Source organism: Oncorhynchus masou, chromosome 17 (genome assembly GCF_036934945.1).
Source record: "Oncorhynchus masou masou isolate Uvic2021 chromosome 17, UVic_Omas_1.1, whole genome shotgun sequence".
NCBI classification, from domain to species: Eukaryota; Metazoa; Chordata; class Actinopteri; order Salmoniformes; family Salmonidae; genus Oncorhynchus; species Oncorhynchus masou.
In genome coordinates, this window is record NC_088228.1 from 14322546 (window position 1) to 14343657 (window position 21112).

The 21112-nt window shown below is 41.5% G+C and overlaps 2 protein-coding genes across 3 annotated transcripts; both read left to right on the top strand.

Annotated features, from left to right (window-relative positions):
* The first annotated feature begins 679 nt into the window (after nt 1-679).
* On the top strand, nt 680-17380 carry zgc:153615 (uncharacterized protein LOC777747 homolog). Of its 2 annotated transcripts, none has more exons than XM_064992432.1 (7): nt 680-766; nt 2911-3023; nt 9509-9626; nt 9882-10085; nt 15348-15471; nt 15767-15860; nt 16120-17380. In XM_064992432.1, the coding sequence occupies exons 1-7, from the start codon at nt 737-739 to the stop codon at nt 16169-16171; spliced, it is 735 nt and encodes a 244-aa protein (XP_064848504.1). In that variant the 5' UTR covers nt 680-736; the 3' UTR covers nt 16172-17380. The 2 variants fall into 2 exon arrangements, with proteins under 2 accessions (XP_064848504.1, XP_064848505.1); XM_064992433.1 differs by having other exon boundaries at nt 9882-10031.
* A 992-nt stretch (nt 17381-18372) lies between these two features.
* zmp:0000001127 (interleukin-12 subunit alpha) lies at nt 18373-20291 on the top strand. Its single transcript, XM_064992434.1, has 6 exons — nt 18373-18580; nt 18678-18764; nt 18889-18948; nt 19121-19237; nt 19433-19477; nt 19684-20291. The coding sequence occupies exons 1-6, from the start codon at nt 18482-18484 to the stop codon at nt 19837-19839; spliced, it is 564 nt and encodes a 187-aa protein (XP_064848506.1). The 5' UTR covers nt 18373-18481; the 3' UTR covers nt 19840-20291.
* The last annotated feature ends 821 nt before the right edge of the window (nt 20292-21112 follow it).

Sequence of the window (21112 nt, forward strand, 5' to 3'; positions counted from 1 at the left end):
CATCTTTCCATCAGAGGAGAGTAGTGGAGAGCGCCTACATCTTTCCATCAGAGGAGAGTAGTGGAGAGCCCCTACGTCTTTCCATCAGAGGAGAGTAGTGGAGAGCCCCTACGTCTTTCCATCAGAGGAGAGTAGTGGAGAGCCCCTACGTCTTTCCATCAGAGGAGAGTAGTGGAGAGCGCCTACATCTTTCCATCAGAGGAGAGTAGTGGAGAGCACCTACGTCTTTCCATCAGAGGAGAGTAGTGGAGAGCCCCTACGTCTTTCCATCAGAGGAGAGTAGTGGAGAGCCCCTACGTCTTTCCATCAGAGGAGAGTAGTGGAGAGCCCCTACGTCTTTCCATCAGAGGAGAGTAGTGGAGAGCCCCTACATCTTTCCATCAGAGGAGAGTAGTGGAGAGCCCCTACATCTTTCCATCAGAGGAGAGTAGTGGAGAGCCCCTACATCTTTCCATCAGAGGAGAGTAGTGGAGAGCCCCTACGTCTTTCCATCAGAGGAGAGTAGTGGAGAGCCCCTACGTCTTTCCATCAGAGGAGAGTAGTGGAGAGCACCTACGTCTTTCCATCAGCTGAGCAGAATCTCTCCCCTCCCTCTATCCATCCCGCTCCCTCCCCCTCTCCCTCTTCTTCCCCCCTCCCTTCTGCATGTAGCTGAGGCATATGAGTGGGTCTCCTGGGTCTGGCTCACTGCAGTGTATGGAAGGGTAGGGCTGCTGCCTGTACAATGTGCTGAAGAATGGTGCACCAGGAGAAACGTGTTTACCAGGTGTGTGTTTCTATGGTGTGTGTATGTTCTTGTAGTATAATGTGTTTACATCTATTGAAATACTGTATGTTAGGTTCATATAGCTATGTTAGATGAATCTGTGGGTTATGTATTTATGTGTGTGTGATTGTATCACACCAAGGTGTGTCCGTGCGTATATTTGACAAGATTGCACGTCTATTTCCGACTACATATATTAGCCTGTAGTTTTTGGTTTGCCATCCTGTCTGTGTACATTTCTGCTGTTGTTTGGAGGTGTGCATTTCTGCGTATGTGCTGCTAGGTGTATGTGTACGTGTGAGGTATGTTGGTGTTTCGCCTAGGTGGTGTGTACATTTTGGTGTGTACATTTTGTACAATGCATGCGACTTTGTTTGAGAGTATGTTAATGCCATGCTTTTTACAGTTAAGACATTCAGTATCATATACCGAAAACATCATACAGTGTGTGTGGCTTATGTTTCATATGGGCTGTGGTGTAGATGGTCTAGCTACCCAGTAAGACAGTACCTGGCAGTGTGTAGATGGTCTATCTACCCAGGAAGACAGTAACTGGCTCAGTCTCCAGTGTGAGGAGACTAGAGGGGGTGGAGCGTTGGCTGCTTCTTCTACAATGGGAGCATCCATCTGTGATTTGTGACGTTACATCACAGCACCATCTAATCACTATGCGTGTGTGTGTGTGTGTGTGTGTGTGTGTGTGTGTGTGTGTGTGTGTGTGTGTGTGTGTGTGTGTGTGTGTGTGTGTGTGTGTGTGTACACAGCTGATGTGGCACAGTCTACAAGTGGGCTTGAGGAAGTGTGGGTAGAGTCTAAATGTGTGTGTGTGTGTGTGTGTGTGTGTGTGTGTGTGTGTGTGTGTGTACACAGCTGATGTGAGGAAGTGTGGGTAGTAGAGTCTAAATGTGTGTGTGTGTGTGTGTGTGTGTGTGTGTGTGTGTGTGTGTGTGTGTGTGTGTGTGTGTGTGTGTGTGTGTGTGTGTGTGTGTGTGTGTGTGTGTGTGTGTGTGTGTGTGTGTGTGTGTGTGTGTGTGTGTGTGCTGATGTGTGTGTGTGTGTGTCTGTGTGTGTGTGTGAGTGTTGTGTGGTGTGTGTGTGGGTGTGTGTGTGTCTAAATGTGTTTGTGTGTGTGTGTGTGTGTGTGTGTGTGTGTGTGTGTGTGTATGTGTGTATGTGTGTGTGTGTGTGTGTGTGTGTGTGTGTGTGTGTGTGTGTGTGTGTGTGTGTGTGTGTGTGTGTGTGTGTGTGTGTGTAACATACATGTGTGATGTCCCAAACTGTGAGTGGCCCTGAGGGATGTGGGTGCAGTCACAGACTGTAAACATGAAATCTGGAAAGGAAAGTAATGTTTACTCTTGAATGATGCATTTCCATTGGATCTCTATCTGTGTGGTTGCAGAAGCAGGCCTCTATGAAGAAAGGATCTGTATGTCAACCTAAAAGCTATATGACACAAACAACCTGCCCAGGACACAATGTTCTTTGGGTGTAGAGTACAAACAGAAAGAACAGAAAAATAGAGATACAGGTAGATCAAAAAGTAGTCAGACATGGGAGATGGGACAGACCAGGTAAAGAGAGGAAGAGGAGAGGAGATAGTATATGAGAGTTAAGATGACACAAGATATTAAAGACGAGGACAAAGAAAGATGAGATAAAATCAATGCGAGGTGACTGGACATTTATCTCCGTGTGTGTTCCGCTTGGCTGCGTTGCTCTTTCCCTTCTCTCCACGACTCACTGAGTCCGCAGTGATTTAGCATCCCAGCAAGTCAGACTCCATTAAAACATTCCATCCATCCCTTCTTCTTCATCCTCCCTCCATTCCTCCACCCATCTCTTCTCTTTGTGTGCTTGTATGACCATACCCCAACTCTACATATCTCTTCCCTTGGTTTAAGCAATAGTATACTATGTGCTATTCGTTGTTATACTGACTATAGTTTTCACATTTTATTTAATTGGCCCACCTAATATATATTTTAATGTTGTCCAGTCATCTTAGTTTTCTATGCCTCTTAAAAATGGCAATACATTAAAATCCTTCATCTTTATCATTGGGTTGATGCCTGTTTTTATCACCAGGGTTTTTACCTCAGGTTTATTGTGGTATTGTTGTATTTTCTTCAATATGCCTCCACCAGGCCCAGAGGAATGACAGAGAGTCCATCAGGCAGAAGCTAGCCTTTGGCAGTTTCTATGACGACGAGGAGCCAGCCATCTACACCAGCTGCAGCAAGAATGGCATTTCCTCCCGGTGGGTTTGTCTGATTGTCACACTATACCAGATAGTGTGCGTGCATGTGTCTGTCTGCCTGCTTGTGCTCTTTATCTGAAATAGGTAGGTTCATTTGGGATTTTGAGTTTAAGTTAGTGTGTGTTGTACTATTATGAAATATGGGATCGCCCATAGTTTTAGGACAGTTTTAGCTGCTGCGGTATCAGCATGCGATAATAGCGCCATACTAAAAATATTGAGTCAGTTGTGTTGCACCCTTTCCACCACTAGATGGTGTGCTGCTGTGGAGCTCAGTGAGTGTTTGACGTACTTTCGAGCCGAAGAGAACTAGGCACAGGTCTAGGATCAGCATTCCTTCTGTTAAAAACTGATCATCGTCTCTAGGGGTAGCCTCATTCTACTCATTGAATAGAGAGCAGAGAGGGTAGAGAAATCGATACACCCCACTCCCTATTTTTTATTTTTGGGGCGGGACCATTCTGGTCTACTTATTTCCCCTGGGCAAAACATCTCACGGGCGAACGAGAGGGGACAATAAGAGAGTGAATGTTATTTATAATAAGGTTTACATGGAGAAAATCAGACCTCTCTGAAATAGAAATGGATAGCCCTCCCTTCAGCAAAATATATTTTCCCTAAACCCTCCCTGAAGCTTAAACACAAATGACCCTCCCCTATACAAAAAATAATAATAAAACATCAAGTGGATAGCAGAGAACATGCTTACCGTTTAACCTCACTTCTTGAACAGACCAGAGCCTTAGATATGCAGTTTTAGAAACTGTTCTTTATCCTGTATGCATTAGATGGCAGCGCACAAATTTTGATAAAGCAAAGAACTGCAGGCCAGAAGGTTTTGGGTTTGCAGACAAACCATGGACAAGATTAGGGGTGGAAATATCTCCTTTATAGTAAAAGCATTGCTTGAATCTATCATCGTGTTTGCAGGTCCGAGAAAAAATAGCCTTTTATAAAAATGTCATGCAATTCTATGCCATGTACATATTAGCTGAATCTTTTTTATTACCACACAAATTACCAAAATTACAGGCTAAGAATGCACAGAGATAGGCCTGTGTGTTCATTTGATCATATTACTTCATGCCAAATCAGTGTGTCGTGTTTGCAACGAAACTGTCCCTTTTTGCAAATAATTTAATCTGAGATGTCATTAGGAATCTGAGCATGGTACTTTCAAAAATTAGGCCTATCTTTCCACCTCACACAGAGTAGGCCTGCTGACGGAAACAAATGTAAACATTAACTGCTGGCTAACGTTACTCTTCTTCAGTTGCTTAACCCAACGAGAGAAGGTCACAAGTGTTTCCCTAAAAGCTGACTGGGTTAAAACATACTCCAGGCCTGTTGTACAGGAAGTGAATACCTTAATCAATTGATAGTGATGTAATTATACTACTTCCCAAGCAAAATCCATGTTTTGTCTCCTCGGCTATAGAAGGTTGTAGCTCAGCATCTGAAAGAAACAAAACAAAATATCCCCATATGCATCCGAGTCACGTCGGGGTCTTTTACAGCTTGTTTCTAGCATAAAGCATTGCGGGCTAAAGCACTAATGAGATCAGTTTCATTTTCTTCAAACCTAACAAGGGGTAGGCCTGTACATTTTAAAATGTTCTTTAACTTTACAGCCCTTCACCGACAAGGAGGCCATTTAAAGAGTGTATGGCGGGTGGAGGAATTGACCGACAAATCTATGGATATAGCAGTTTATAGCCTAATTTAATCTGTAAAACAGGTAGACCGACCTCATATTTCATAAATAGGAAGAAACAGGCTCCAACACAAAGCCCTCTTGTTGTTAGTAAAGTCTAACTAAAATTAAGACAGTTTAAATGAATTATGCCGACTGGAATTTGACTACTTTCAGCACCATGAGCGGTCCATTTTGGATTCATTGTGCTGCGGCTGCTGCTTCAAGTTTCAGCACCACAATGTACGTTACTGAAATCTGGCTTAATTGTGAGATCAATAACTCTGATAAATGCATCAATGGCAAGAAACATGTTGTTTTTATTCAAATCAGTTATAGTTAGTAGCAAGCTATCAAAGTAGTTATCTTCACCCCTCCTTCTCAAACTGAACAGAACGTAGGCTATAGGCTAGTCTGCACGCAAGAGTACATTTTTTTAGACTAGGCCTAATCATCAATTATTTTCGGGAGAAGCCTTTGACTCTACTCCTGAACTGCAACGTAGGCCTACAAAGCACAGCCATTGGTTAGGCACAGAAAAACGTTTTTTGATCAGGAAGAGCAAACAAGCCAGGGCTCAGGGTTGTAATGTCCAATGCAGCCTAGTTTTATTTACACCATCCCAGCAGCTATCTTAGAAATACAACTTTGCTCTGTGCTTCTCCGAGTATGCACTTCGTAGCCTATAGGCTATGGATCATTTGATTGACACCACACTAAATAGCCTATAGGCGCACATGATAGCAGAGAAACAGAGATGAGGGGTGGCATCGGGCACACATCGATATAAATATCCTAATAAGCAACTAATTCTAAAACACTGAGAAATATAGACGTTCCATCAATTACAATTACAAAATACTAAACCCTCCCATTGACTGAAATGTAATAAGCGATAACCCTCGCCCATTTTCCTCCTGGTAACCATGCTGTAAATTCCGATCCCTCCCTAAGTAGACCAGAGCCAGGTGTTACATCTCTCACGTGAGCATGCCAGATATTATGGAGGATCCATAAACACACAGGAAAAGCATGCTCACAGTACACAGAACCAAAATATAAACACAACAGTTTTGCTCCCATGTTTCATGAGCTGAAATAAAATTTCCCAGAAATATACCATACGCATAAAAAGCTTTATTTCTCTAAAATTGTGTACACAAATTTGTTTACAATGGATGGATGTTCATTTATCTACCATAAGCCGCCTCCAACGTTGTTTTAGAGAATTTGGCAGTACGCCCAACTGGCCTCACAATCGCAGACCATATGTAACCACGCCATCCTAGGACCTCCACATCGGGCTTCTTCACCTGCGGGGTTGTCTGAGACCAGCCAGCCACCCAGACAGCTATTGAAACTGAAAAGTATTTATGTCTGTAATAAAGCACTTTGTGGGGAAAACCTCATTCTGATTGGCTGGGCCTGGCTCCCAAATGCCCTCCCAGGCCCACCCATGGCTGCGACACTGCCCAGTTATGTGAAATCCATAGATTAGGGCCGAGTGAATTTATTTCAATTGACTGATTTTCTTATGTGAACTGTAACTCAGTAAAATCGTTAAAATTGTTGCATGTTGCTTTTATATTTGTGTTCATTATAATTACCAAGCCATTGAGCGAGTTACTTCCGGGCAGCAACAGAACCACTGGCCTAAGGGATAGGGGTAAGTTTGGGATTGGTCCTTTGTCTGGAAGCAGCAGATGCCTTTTTTAAATGTATATTCATGTCAGAGTGTTAGTTTATCCTCCCTGAAATGAGTCATTTAAGCGGAGAAAATCCCACAGGGGGAGACAAGAAAATGTATAGCGAAAGAGCTTCCCGGAAAGCTACATTGTTTTCTCTGTTTTTCACCCAGTAACAGTAACACAAGAACTTCATTCTAAAGGGCAAGATGAGAGTCATTGACTGTAAATGGCTGAACGGGGAAGCATACAGATGCAATGAGCATACAGCACATGCACACACTGATCAATGTAATCTTCTCACACTGACTTATAAAATCAGCTCATAGCATAGTGCAAACACACAAAAACAAATGCACAATGTCACTTAATAACCTGCCCAGGGACTGTGGTTGAAAATTAGCTGGCTGGCTAAAACCGGCACTTTTACTGAAACGTTGATTAATGTGCATTGTCCCTGTAAAAAAATAAAAATAAACTCAAACTTCAAATGACACAATTGTCACACACTAAAATACTGTGCATTCACACGTAACCACTGAACCCACAAACCCAAAGCATAATACACCCACACACTAGGTTTATGAGTATAGACACACAAGGTTACGCCATGCCTTCGGAAACGGCAAGTCTCTCTGACGAGTGAACTTGAGTACCTACACCTACACATTTTCCTGGAAAAGGGGTTGGTGTTTATTCTAAATAAAGGGGACCGCCCCTTTTCAGTACAGTTTAGGGAAGTGCTCATCTGTCTGTGGTCAAGCTACTGGAAATAAAGAAGTGTTGCCTCTTTCTGTCCACTGTTCCTATTGAACGTTCTCTAGTCACATTACCCTTAGTGGAGGTCAAAGTGTACCTACCGGTACATTGTAAGGTGGAAATTCCAATGCTAACAGGCTTTTAGGGGTTGAGTGCGGTTCCTATTCCCACTTTGAAGCAAGGAGTCTATATTTCAACCAAATTCTCACATCTTGTTTAGTGAGAGCTTCTTGAATGAATGACGTATGGACTGTTATGATGACTAAAAGTCTTGCTTACTGAAGGTGACTGAGAGTCTGTTTGACTCGTCATCACTGTGGCTGAGAGATTTCAATGGTTCCAATTATTATGTCATTTTATGGGTCTGGTTGTTTAATTTACCTTTTTGTTATTGCTTGTGACGATATATGATGTTACCAAACGAAACCGCACAATGCCCAAGGTAACATAGTAAACAAAAATCTGGGACACTCAAGTTAGTATAATATGTTACTGTTGGTATGGTTGCATAAGACAGAAGGTAAATACAGCAAACTTCTAGCAACCCAAAGGTTGTGTGTTCGAATCTCATCATGGACAAATTTAGCAGTTTAGCTAATTAGCAACTTAGTACTTTTTTGCCACTTTGGAACTATTTAGCATGTTAACTAACCGTTTCCCTAACCCTAACCCTAACCCTAACCTTAACCCTTTAACCTAACTCCTAACCCTAACTCCTAGTCTAGCTAATTTTATCCACCTAGCTAATGTTAGCAACAACATTTCGGGAATTCCTAAAATATAAAATATCAAACGTATTGCAAATTCATAACATATTATATGAATTGCAATTCGTAACATATATAAATTGTAATTCGTAACATATTATAGTTAATGGATGATGGACATCCACAAATTAATACATACCATACGAAACATAGCATATCATACTAAATGGAGGGAGATCAATTCACGTTTACTGTGTTACGTTTACCCCTGAGTCCAGGTTGCACACAATCTCTTCTGTCCTCATTCACTCCCCTGTGTGGATCTGAGTAAAGGGAAGGGAGGATACCAAGTCATTTGTACAACTGAATGCCTTCAACTGAAATGTGTCTTTCGCATTTAACCCAACCCCTCTGAATCAGAGAGGTGCGGGGTCGCTTTCTTAATCGAAGGCTATGTTGTCGGGGGCTAACTGCCTTGTTGAAGAACAGAACGGCAGATTTTTCCACCTTTCCGGCTCGGGGATTCAAACCAGTGACCTTTCGGTTACTGGCCCAATGCTCTTCACAGCTAGGCTACCTGCCGCCTCTATGACTGTGTTACTGGTGTAAAAGCAATCGTTCCACCTTTCATGTTTTTTGAAAGTCAGACCTCAGATTAGCAAAGGACAGTGAATGAAATGCAGCCAGGATTTGTAGAGGTTATATGGATCAGGGGTGGGGTTATATGGATCAGGGATAGGGTTATATGGATCAGGGATAGGGTTATATGGATCAGGGGTAGGGTTATATGGATCAGGGGTGGGGTTATATGGATCAGGGATGGATATGGGGGTATATATGGATCAGGGGTGGGGTTATATGGATCAGGGGGGTTATATGGATCAGGGGTGGGGTTATATGGATCAGGGGTGGGTTATATGGATCAGGGGTGGGGTTATATGGATCAGGGGTAGGGTTATATGGATCAGGGGTAGGGTTATATGGATCAGGGGTGGGGTTATATGGATCAGGGGTGGGGTTATATGGATCAGGGGTATATGGATCAGTTTATATGGTTATATGGATCAGGGGTAGGGTGGGGTTATATGGATCAGGGGTGGGGTTATATGGATCAGGGGGTTATATGGATCAGGGGTAGGGATATATGGATCAGGGGTGGGTAATATGTATCAGGGGTATTATGGATCAGGGGTAGGGTTATATGGATATGGATCAGGGGTGGGGTTATATGGATCAGGGGTCAGGGGTAGGGTTATATGGATCAGGGATCAGGGTTATATGGATCAATATGGATCAGGGGTGGGGTTATATGGATCAGGGATAGGGTTATATGGATCAGGGGTAGGGATATATGGATCAGGGGTGGGTAATATGGGTTATATGGGGTTATATGGGGTAGGGGTTATATGGATCAGGGTGGATCAGGGTGGGGTTATATGGATCAGGGGTGGGGTTATATGGATCAGGATAGGGTTATATGGATACATTTTGAATTGAGCGATTATCTCGCCCCCTTGCTTCATCTAACTGTATGCCTCTCCCTCCTGCTCCCATTTTTTCAGGCTGTGATTTGATTGTTCAATCTATCTCTCCCCCTCTCCTTTTCTATCTCCTGTCCCTCTCTCTCTCTCTTACTGTCAGGCCTCAAAGCGGTGTGAATCTGCAGGTGTGTTTTGTGAATGACAGCAACAGTGACAAGGACAGCGATGCAGAGGACAGCAGGACAGAGACCAGCTTGGACACGCCGCTGTCACCTGTGGTACACACTAAAGATGTAGATGTGTGTGTGGCGTGTGTTCTCATTCACACAACTGATACTTTGGAACCTGACATAACAGGACTTAACAGGAGAAAAATAAGCTAATTGACTGTGGAATGTGTGTGTGAGCACACACACCAATGTGTTTGGGTTTGATGACTATGAAGTATGCATGTATTTACATTACAATCTATGATTCTGTATAGCTAGCATGTGTATGTGTACTTACTGTGGTGTATGTGTGCGTCCATCCAGAGCAAGCAGAGTTCATCCCTGTCGGACCGGGACACGGGAGAGGAGGACTCAGACCCCCTGGAGGATTGTGGCTTCTGGCGGGTGCAGCGGCGGCTCCAAGAGGAGGCACGGGTGGCCCTGGCGTTGGCTCGCCCTATGGCCCGCATGCAGGTAGAGGTGGAGAGACAGATCCAGATCCACCGCCGCTCGCCTGTCGCCGACATGGTCAGTGTAGACCTGTCATTTCTGATAAGTTGACTTGGCTGAAGAGAGAGGACACTTGAGGCCATGGTGCAGTCAGAATAACACATTTAATACCTAGGGTGGTGTAGCGGTCTAAGCCGCAGCTTAAGGCACACATGTCTAGTGTTGACATAGGTTAGAATCCAGGCTACTGCCCTTTGACACAACCTCTATCTTTCCCCATGTCAGAAAAATATGTATTTAGAATTATTCTGGGTACATGCATTTACATTAAATATGCAAGATGCGAGATCAAGTTACATCTTAGATGCAAGGGCATAGTACAAAATGAATAGCATGGTATTTCCAGTTGTTGGTGTTAAAAGCACTTGCTAAAAAGCCCTATAATGTAATGGCTAAGAAGCCAATTATTCTCAAGATCAGATGTTGGTTAAAATGAAACTGATACCACTTTCAGTCAAACAATGAGAACAATGAGACTTTTTCATGTTTCCTGGTACAGAGAGTGAAATTCTGCCGTCTCAGCCAGTTCCAGATTGGATTGTCATGAGTTCCTGAGGCCTTTGAGAACTCTTTCCTGTGTGATCTGAGGCCCAGGGTGATGGAAAAACACTTGTACTTCAAACCATTTACACCACTTACACTACCATTCAAAAGTTTGGGGACACTTAGAAATGTCCTTGTTTTTTAAAGAAAAGCACATTTTTTGTCCTTTAAAATAACATAAAATTGATCAGAAATACAGTGTAGACATTGTTAATGTTGTAAATGATTTGCAGCTGGAAACGGCTGTTTTTTAATGGAATATCTACATTATTGTACAAAGGCCCATTATCAGCAACCATCACTCCTGTGTTCCAATGGCACGTTGTGTTAGCTAATCCAAGTTTATAATTTTAAAAGGCTAATTGATAATTAGAAAACCCTTTTGCAATTATATTAGCACAGATGAAAACTGTTGTACTGATTAAAGAAGCAATGCAACTGGCCTTCTTTAGACTAGTTTCTTCTGAAACTCGTCAGTCTATTCTTGTTCTGAGAAATGAAGGCTATTCCATGCAAAAAATTGCCAATGAACTGAAAATCTCGTACAACGCTGTGTACTACTCCCTTCACAGAACAGAGAAAACTGTCCCTAACCAGAATAGAAGGAGTGGGATGCCCCGGTGCACAACTGAGCAAGAGGACAAGGACATTAGTGTCTAGTTGGAGTCACAAGTCCTCAACTGGCAGCTTCATTAAATAGTATCCGCAAAATACCAGTCTCAACATCAACAGTGAAGAGGCGACTCCGGGATGCTGGCCTTGCTGGCCTTCTACGCTCGGAGTCGGGAAGCAAGTACAGGGAGTGAGTGTTTTAATAAATAAAACTATCAACACAAAACGCAAACAACGCCCCAACATGAAACAGAATCAATAACACATGAAGAAAGAACCAAGGGGAGTGACAGATATAGCGAAGATAATCAAGGAGGTGATGGAGTCCAGGTGAGTGTCATGAGGTGCTGGTGCGCTTGACGATGGGGACAGGTGTGCGGGATAATCAGCACCCTGATGACCTAGAGGCCGGAGAGGGAGTATACGTGACATATTCCATTAAAAATCAGCCGTTTCCAGCTACAATAGTCATTTACAAATTAACATTGTCTACACTGTATTTCTGATCAATTTGATGTTATTTTAATGGACAAAAAACATGATTTTCTTTCAAAAACAAGAACATTTCTAAGTGACCCCAAACGTTTGAATGGTTGTGTATGTGCAAGCAATTAACGTATGAGCAAGCAATTAACTTATGAGCAAGCAATTAACTTATGAGCAAGCAATTAAGCAGGTTACTCTTATTATGATTGCAAACAAAGATAAGTAGGATATGGCATCCGGATTGGATTGTCCTCCGTCCTCAGTGTGTGTGACTATGAGTGTGTGACTATGACAGTGTGCGACTATGACAGTGTGCGTGCAAGAGGCCTGACAGGCAGCCGGGGCGGGCCAGTGCGTTTATTAGCCTCAGCTGGTCGACCTAGTAATTTACTGGAATAAACTTGGTAGTCGACTTAGTGCTTTTTTGGAACAAGCTTCAGCACTTCTAAGAAATTGGGAGCTACCTAGATGTAATTTTTATATTTTCCCCGCCCCAAAGATTGTGGTGAATGAGTTGTAAATACGACCATACAGTCATTGTGTGTCAGACCGAGCAAATTCCCCCCTGACTGGAGTTTTACTGAACTGTTGATGTGTGTCAGTACCTAAACAAACAAGGGTGAGATGATGGCATTTAACTCGCCCCGGTCTAAAGAAACTGCTCTAAGATCAGGATAACAGAAAGGATTGAATTATTTGCATATAGAGTGCATTCAGAAATTATTCACACCCCTTGACTTTTTCCACATTTTGTTGTGTTACAGCCTGAATTTAGAATGGATTAAATTGAGATGTTGTGTCACTGTCCTACACACAATACCCCATAAAGTCCAAATGGAATTATGTTTTTATTTATTTATTTACCAATTCATTAAAAATCAAAAGCTAAAATGTCTTGAGTCAATAAGTATACAACCCCTTTGTTGTGGCAAGCCTAAATAAGTTCAGGAGTAAAAATGTGCTTAAGAAGTCACATAATAAGTTGCATGGACTCACTGTGTGCAATAATAGTGTTTAACATATTTTTTTAAGACTACTTCATCGCCACACCCCACACAGTCAAGCAGTGAATTTCAAACACAGATTCAACCACAAAGACCAAGGAGGTTTTCCAATGCCACGCAAAGAAGGGCACCTATTGGTAGATGAGTAAAACATAAAATAAAAATCAGACATTGAATATCTTTCATCATGATTAAATTATTTATTACACTTTGGATGGTGTATGAATACACACAGTCACTACAAAGATACAGACGTCCTTCCTAACTCCCTTGCCAAAGAGGAAGGAACCCGCACAGGGATTTCACTATGAGGCCAATGGTGACTTTAAAACAGTTACATGTTTTAAATGGCTGTGATAGGAGAAAACTGAGGATGAAACAACAACATTTTAGTTACTCCACAATACTAACCTAAATGACAGAGTGAAAAGAAGGAAACCTGGACTGGAAAAAAATATTCAAAAACATGCATCCTGTGTGCAATAAGGCACTAAGGTAAATCTGCAGAAAATGTGGCAAAGAAATGAATCCAACACAACACATCACTGAGTACCGCTCTTCATATTTTCAAGCATTCTGGTGGCTGCATCATGTTATGGGTATGCTTGTCATCAGCAAGGACTAGGGAGTATTTTAGAAATGGAATATAGCTAACCACAGGCAAAATCCTAGAGAAAAACCTTGTTCAGTCTGCTTTCCAACAGACACTGGGAGACATTCACCTTTCAGCAGGACAATAACCTAAAACACAAGGTCAAATATACACTGGAGTTGCTTACCAAGACGACATTGAATGTTCCTGAGTGGTCTAGTTACAGTTGTGACTTAAATCGGTTTGAAAATCTATGGCAAGAATTGAAAATGGCTGTTTAGTAATGATCAACAACCAACTTGACAGAGCTTGAAGAGTTTAAATAATGTGAAAAATGATGTGCAAATATTGTGCAATCCAGGTGTGCAAAGCTCTTTGACATTAGAGAATTTTGTGCGTAAAATTTACAACAAAAAAGACAATTAAATCCATTTCAATCCCACTTTTTAACACACACAAAATGTGGAAAAAGTTGGGGGCGTGAATACTTTTTGAAAGCACTGTAATCACCCTAACCCCAAAGGCCCAAATACAGTGCATTCAGAAAGTATTCAGACACCTTCACTTTTTCCACATTTTGTTACGTTTTAGAAATTTGTGCGATTTAAAAATAGATATATATATTTTTTCCACTGAAATATCACATTTACATAAGTATTCAGACCCTTTACTCAGTTCTTTGTTCAAGCACCTTTGGCAGCGATTACAGCCTTGAGTCTTCTTGGGTATGACGCTACAAGCTTGGCACACCTGCATTTGGGGAGTTTCTCCCGTTCTTCTCTGCAGATCCTCTCAAGCTCTGTCAGGTTGGATGGGGAGGGTCGCTTCACATCTATTTTCAGGTCTCTCCAGAGATCTTCGATCGGGATCAAGACTAGACTTTGGCTGGGCCACTCAAGGACATTCAGAGACTTGTCCCGAAGCCACTCCTGTGTTGTCTTAGCTGTGTGCTTAGGGTCGTTATCCTGTTGGAAGGCGAACCTTCGCCCCATTCTGAGGTCCTGAGTAGGTTTTCATTAAGGATCTCTCTGTACTTTGCTCTGTTCATCTTTCCTTTGATCCTGATTAGTCTCCCAGTCCCTGCCACTGAAAAACATCCCCACAGCAGGATGCTGCCAAAACCATGCTTCACTGTAGGAATGATGACAGGTTTCCTTCAGACATGATGCTTGGCATTCAGGCCAAAGAGTTCAATCTTGGTTTCATCAGACCAGAGAATCTTGTTTCTCATGGTCTGAGAGTCCTTTAGGTGCCTTTTGGCAAACTCCAAGCGGGCTGTCATGTGCCTTTTACTGAGGAGTGGCTTCAATCTGGCCACTCTACCATAAAAGCCTGATTGGTGGAGTGCTGCAGAGATGGTTGTCCTTCTGGAAGGGTCACCCATCTCCACAGAGGAACTCTGGTGCTCTGTCAGAGTGACCATCAGGTTCTTGGTCACCTCCCTCCCCCAATTGCTCAGTTTGGCCAGGTGGCCAGCTCTAGGAAGAATCTTGGTGGTTCCAAACTTCTTGCATTTAAGAATGATGGAGGCCAGTGGGTTCTTGGGGACTTTCAATGGTGTAGAAAGTTTTTGGTACCCTTCCCCATATCTGTGCCTTATATTGACTGCTTTTTACCTTTCAAAATCATGTCCAATCAATTGAATTTACCACAGGTGGACTCCAATCAAGTTGTAGAAATAACTCAAAGATGATCTCAAGGATGATCAATGGAAACAGGATCCACCTGAGCTCAATTTCGAGTCTCATTGCAAAGGGTCTGAATACTTATATAAATAAGGTATACATATGTATCTGTTATTTATTTTTATTTTTTTGCAAAAATTACAAAAAAACCTGTTTTGCTTTTTCATTATGGGTATAGTAGATTGAGGATTTAAAAAAACATTTTTTTTTAGAATAAGGCTGTAACATAACAAAATGTGGAGGAACTCAAGGCTGCACTGTATGTTGCCTTGTTTCTCTCTAAACATGACTGTACCTAATGCTCCCCTGCTTGTCTAGTTAATGTTCTAACGTTGTCCCCATGTCTGTTTGTGTGCAGCTGCCCCATCTGCCCCATATCAGCGAGGGTCTGATGAAGAGGAGTCTAAGGAGGGGAGACATGAGGGACATGAGCCTGGGCCAGCTTCAGGTCATCACCAACGATCTGCACTCGCAGATACAGAGTGAGTACACACACGTACGTATGCACACGCACCACCGGAGGCTGGTGAGGGGAGGACGGCTCATAATAATGTCTGGAATGGAATAAATGGAATGGTATTAGAACCCATAGAATGCATGTGTTTGAAACTATTCCATTAATTCCTTTCCAGCCATTACTATGAGCCCGTCCTCCCCAATTAAAGTGGACCCAGCCACCTGTGGTACACATCCAATCTACCTTTCATCACCACCATCATAACTCTGTTGTTCCAGGGGCTATGAGGATGTTAAGATAACATTGTGGTGATGTTTCAGGTCTGAATGAGGAGCTGGTGCAGCTGCTGCTAATGAGAGATGAGCTCCATGTGGAGCAGGACGCCATGCTGGTGGACATAGAGGACCTGACCAGGTGAAGATCATATTGTAGAGTACTGTGAACATAGAAGCACACACACACACACACACACACACACACGCACCAACACCACTAATAGCACCACCATTAGGCCTCTGTAGTAACCTTAGTTCTGGAGGTCAAATGCCATGGAAAGTCTACACTAAAATACAATCTTCTGAAAACAAACTAGTCTTTTAAAAAAAAGGAACCAATGATGATTTTTCATGCATTCTTTAATGTACCTGTTATTTGTTGTTCTCTCTTGTCACAGGCATGCTCAGAGCCTCCAGAGACACATGGCAGAGAAAACCCTCTCCAAATAAAACCCATAGTCACCTGTCCCCATCATCACCTATATCACATGACAGCCAGAACCAACTCAGAGCAGTGGTCAACAACCCTGGTCCTGGAGACCAATAAGGCATGCAGGGTTTTGTTCCAGGTCAGCACTTTCACACCTGATTTAACTGATTAATACCTTTGATGACTAGGCAAATGGTTGATTCAGGGTTGTTTTAGTGCTGGAACAAAAGCCTGGATATGCTTTAACTCTCCAGAACGAGGGTGGTTGTCCACGGCTACAGAGGGACCAAACCCAACCGGGAGTCATACAAAGTCCTGAGTTCTAAGAGTTCAGGCAAAACTCCGGGCCCCAGTCATAAACCATGTGTGGTAGTGACAGTTTGATCACAGAAGATGACTAGGGTTCTGTTTGTTGCCCTGCTCAGCCAGTCGTGGTGCTTTGTAGAATACTAAACACACATAGCTGTTTGTCCTGTTGCTAAGGAATTAGCTCCTAGGCTTCCCAGTGTATAAACATTGTGGCAACTACACAGATCTTGTATGAATAATTTATACACACAAATGGATGTAGTACAGCTGTTGTTGCATAATTCCACCTGTTTAAACATTCTGATGTTTTGAAGCTTTACTGGTTGATCCTTGATTTTGCCAAATGTTTACAGACAGATTGCAATGACCTTACTTTTGTCTGCACTTTAAATTAAATGGAAGATAAGAGTCCTTTTGGTGTTTTTTGTAGCAGAGTTCAAATAATGGGGGTGCTTAACTAATATTGATACCCATATGTTCAAAATATTAACAGATTTTTAGGGCGCGACCAAAGGTCAGTATGTAATTCGATCCCTGCTTTGTGACCCAAATGCTACTTCACAGAAAAACTAATTATTTTAAGACAAAATATTATTGACAAAGTCAAATCTCAATGATTAAGAACTAAAGATGTCTGAGCAGACTGTTCTTGACACTGGTAAAGTGATAGCTGGTCGTTCTGGACTAAATAAAGAACCCGTTGCTGAGCAGGAAAGAGACTTGGATGCCTTGTGGCCTGGTTCAAGATGGCATCTTTGTTCAGTATGATTAGTCCATCTTCAGCATTTAGAGAGTGTCATTTTCCATCAGCTCTTTTTATTTATTTATTATTCTCTGTCGTATTATACTAAGGTCCTTCAACTGTATTATGCTGCATTCTGAAAACGTTTTGTGTACAGAGATTAAAATTATAGATAAACGTTTGAAGTGCGTGTCTTTATTAGTTCAATGTTGTGTTCTTATGGTCAGTATTGATAGGCATCTGATCCAGATCTAACTGACAGTAGATGAGACAGTCCAAATGAATGAATTAATTGTACAGACGGATGCTTGAGGGACCTAAGGCTACATTAGCCTACATGTGCCTTATAAATATATATAAACACAGAAAACCTATAAATACAAACCAAACTACAAATTGGATAAGGTTAGGGTAGCCTACTAGCTATTTTCTTCTACGGGTATTAACAATCACATAATTAAATTGGCATTAATGCTATGACATATCTGAATATAGGCAAGTGACTGTTGCATGTGTGTGCAAAACAGGCAGTTTCTTCCCTACTTTCTCATGTTGCACTACAATGCTCCAAACACTTATGTTATTGAGTTTTGGCCATAGTGAAAGCCCATACTGAATCATTACCTAGACCTAGGCCTAGCCAACCACTAGAGAGCAGAGGAGGCGACCACATATTTTCTACCAAACTGTGAGAAACTGCTGTGGTTATAGTGGCCACAAACAAAACATCTAATACAATCAACTCAACTGCAGTTAATGTTAATTCCAGTTCCACTCTGGGAAAACGTTTCATTATATTGATATCACTGGCAACTAGGAAAATGACACACTGTGACATTGTTACCTGATTTACTTTCAATTTATATTTTCCAACATTGTTATTGTGGTAGGGAATTCCCTGCTCAGGAAAGTATAAAAACACTGAGAGATGAAGCAAGACACACAAAAGAATTAGGATAAACCAAGGATATACATTGTTACTACCATGATGTCAAACGCCAAGCTTTGTGAGTAATCTATAGCCTATATCTCTTTCTCTTCTAACAAAAGTAGGTAGCTTATTTATTATTTGCTTAGAATAGGTCAGGTTATCTGAGAATATTTTTTCCTGCATGAGAATATTGCAAAATCATCTAAAAATTATTGGCTATTTTTGACAAATGTATTTGTATAGAAAGTTTAAGTTTTAAGTATTTGTTCTACTTTGTTCTTGCACCTGTCAGATTTTGCCACTTGGCTGCTCTTGGTCGCGCTGACTTGTTCTCTCTGGCACGTGAACATGTCCAGCCCAGTGGTGACGCGCAACCGCCCGATAACTGACAACTGTCTTACTACTGCGCAAACACTACTTTGGAACATCACGGACGCACTTGCACAGGTGAGACTCAGGCACATTTTCCAATACTGTTCTTGATGGTAGACTATTTATTTAATTCATATCTGCAGCCTATTCATTAAATTCGTATCAATACTAGGAACAACTGTTCAAAGGAATAAACTGCACGGACCAGGATATGGAGTTGAACACGAGAACACAGACGGTGCAAGTGTGTGCGCCAAAGGTAAGAAAAAAACCCATTCTGTGATCTGTATTCAATTTTTTCAGACAATAATGGGAATTTCCCTATATAAGGCCATATAAGATCAATGTTGAAATCCTTTTCTGAATAATCTATACTTTGACAGACCAAAAGCACTCAACAACACTCAACATGTTCCAGAGTGACAAATGTAAAGTTTGATCAGGTAGGCTATTTGCTATTGTCTATAAATGACATATTACTGTTGTTGCCCAGAGCAACAGTTTTTCCCATAAGAAATTGTGTGTTTATTTACAGTCTAAAGGGTGCAAATCTAACACACTGTCTGCCTATATTGGTAACTTTTTTACATGTCATTTTTCCTGTGTATCACATAGGACAAGTGTCTGAGGAACATTGAGGAGGATCTGCGTTGTTATAGTGACATGCTACAAGCTATTGACCCCAAACTGCTTGGACCCAATGTGCTGCAGAGCCTCGGGGAGATTAAGGAGGTAAAATCTGGGAATAACTATGCCAAAATACTGGCATGGAGAGGACATGACCTAAAAAATAGCCTTTTGAGATATTTCTAACACAACCAGTTTTGTATACGAAAGTCATTGTAGCTGCACGTTTAGGATACACAAGTCTACTGACATATATTGCCTCTTCTCTCACCCTTTCATTTGCTTTCGTTTTTTAAACAGAACTGCTTCCCCTCGTCTTTGTTGGGAGTCTGGTCCTCTCAGCAGGTAAGAGATTCTCAAAAGCAACCGTGACTAACATAAAGAGACCTTTCACGGACTAAAATTAGCAGGGATTACATTGGGATGTGGCTTGTGGAATTAATGGTCCCTAAAATATCTCCTAACCAAATATGGTCATTTGTATGTCAACTGTGTGTAACCAAATAGAGATCAAGTTAACTTGACACAGTGTGCACTATGTTTCTTTTCAGGATACACAAGGTTGTAGGCCTACTCAAGGTACTGCTAACCAAAATTCCTTTGATGAAAGGGTACATTTGTGTAAAGTGCTGAAGGGGCTCCAGGTTCGCACCGTAACCATCAACAGAATCATTGGATATATTCATGCTGGAGAACACAATATGTAAGTTGGCATGTCATCATGGACCTGGCAAGTGCCTATGCTGTTGGAGACTATTCCTCATCGCCATCATCGTCGTCATCACCATTCTCCCAAGGGAAAAATAATGATTTCCATGACCAAACAAAGTTGCCTTGTCCTGTGGACAAGTGTTCTTTAATATTATCATCAAATAACAGTCTGATTAAGCTATTGAGGATTTAGAATTTACAGGAGTCAAATATTTATGACTTAATATATAAGTATTTAATCTAAGTATTTATTTGTTGATATTTTTTTTTGAAAAGCTAAATAATATTAAATGTGATATTCATTATCAACCTAATGGGTTGTATTATTTATTTGCCTAATTTATGATTTAAAAATATTTATTTTCTACATATCAATATAACTTATTTCAATGTTTACACAGTTTTTGTTTGAACATCTCCAAAATAAAATGCATTTAAGCAATGAATTAAAATAGCCTAATGCCAGCTGTTTTATTTCTCTCTTTGTTTTATGGTATTTTACTCAAACTCTCTCTCTCTGTTTGTATGTGTGTGTGTTTTGCGGTTTTTACTATCCTTGTGAGAACCAGAAGTCCTCACAAAGTTAGCAAAACAAGGAAAATTTGGACAAGTGGGGACATATCACCGGCCCCCATTATTTTAGTCTTAGGGGTTAGGTTTAGGGTTACAATTAGGATTAGGGGTTAAGGTTGGGGTTGGGGTTAAGGTTAGAGTTAGGTTAAGGGTTAAGGAAAATAGGATTTTTAATGGGAATAAATTGTTTGGCCCTCACAAGAATAGTGTGTGTGTGTGTGTTGCCATATATAGTCAATACATTAAACTGAGTTAAATGATGGGAAACAGTAAGATTTATTTCCAGGAAAATACACAGTGGTAACCCCATATCACTGACTTGGGTGGTTCCCAAACCACCCAATGTGCTCGTTCTTGTAGGCCTACTACACTGGTCAATTATACTAATTTCACTTGGAATCATAGCCTACTGTAACTGTGTGTAATATGTGGGCGGTTATTTTGAGGCGGAAGTGAAGACCCGAGAGAAAGTTCAGAAACGACCATACATTTGTGTAGGCGTATAGATTAAGCAGACGTGATGCATGTAGTTTACTACTAGGCCTTCCTATACTCTATTATTTTCGGGGGTGGTATGGTTTTAACTGAACACAGCCAAGTGACTCCCTCGCATTGGTCCTTTTTTCACTCTCTAGAAACGTGAGCCCGCAATGCAGTCGAAAAGGCTGACTGACACATTGTTCGAAAGTCAGACTT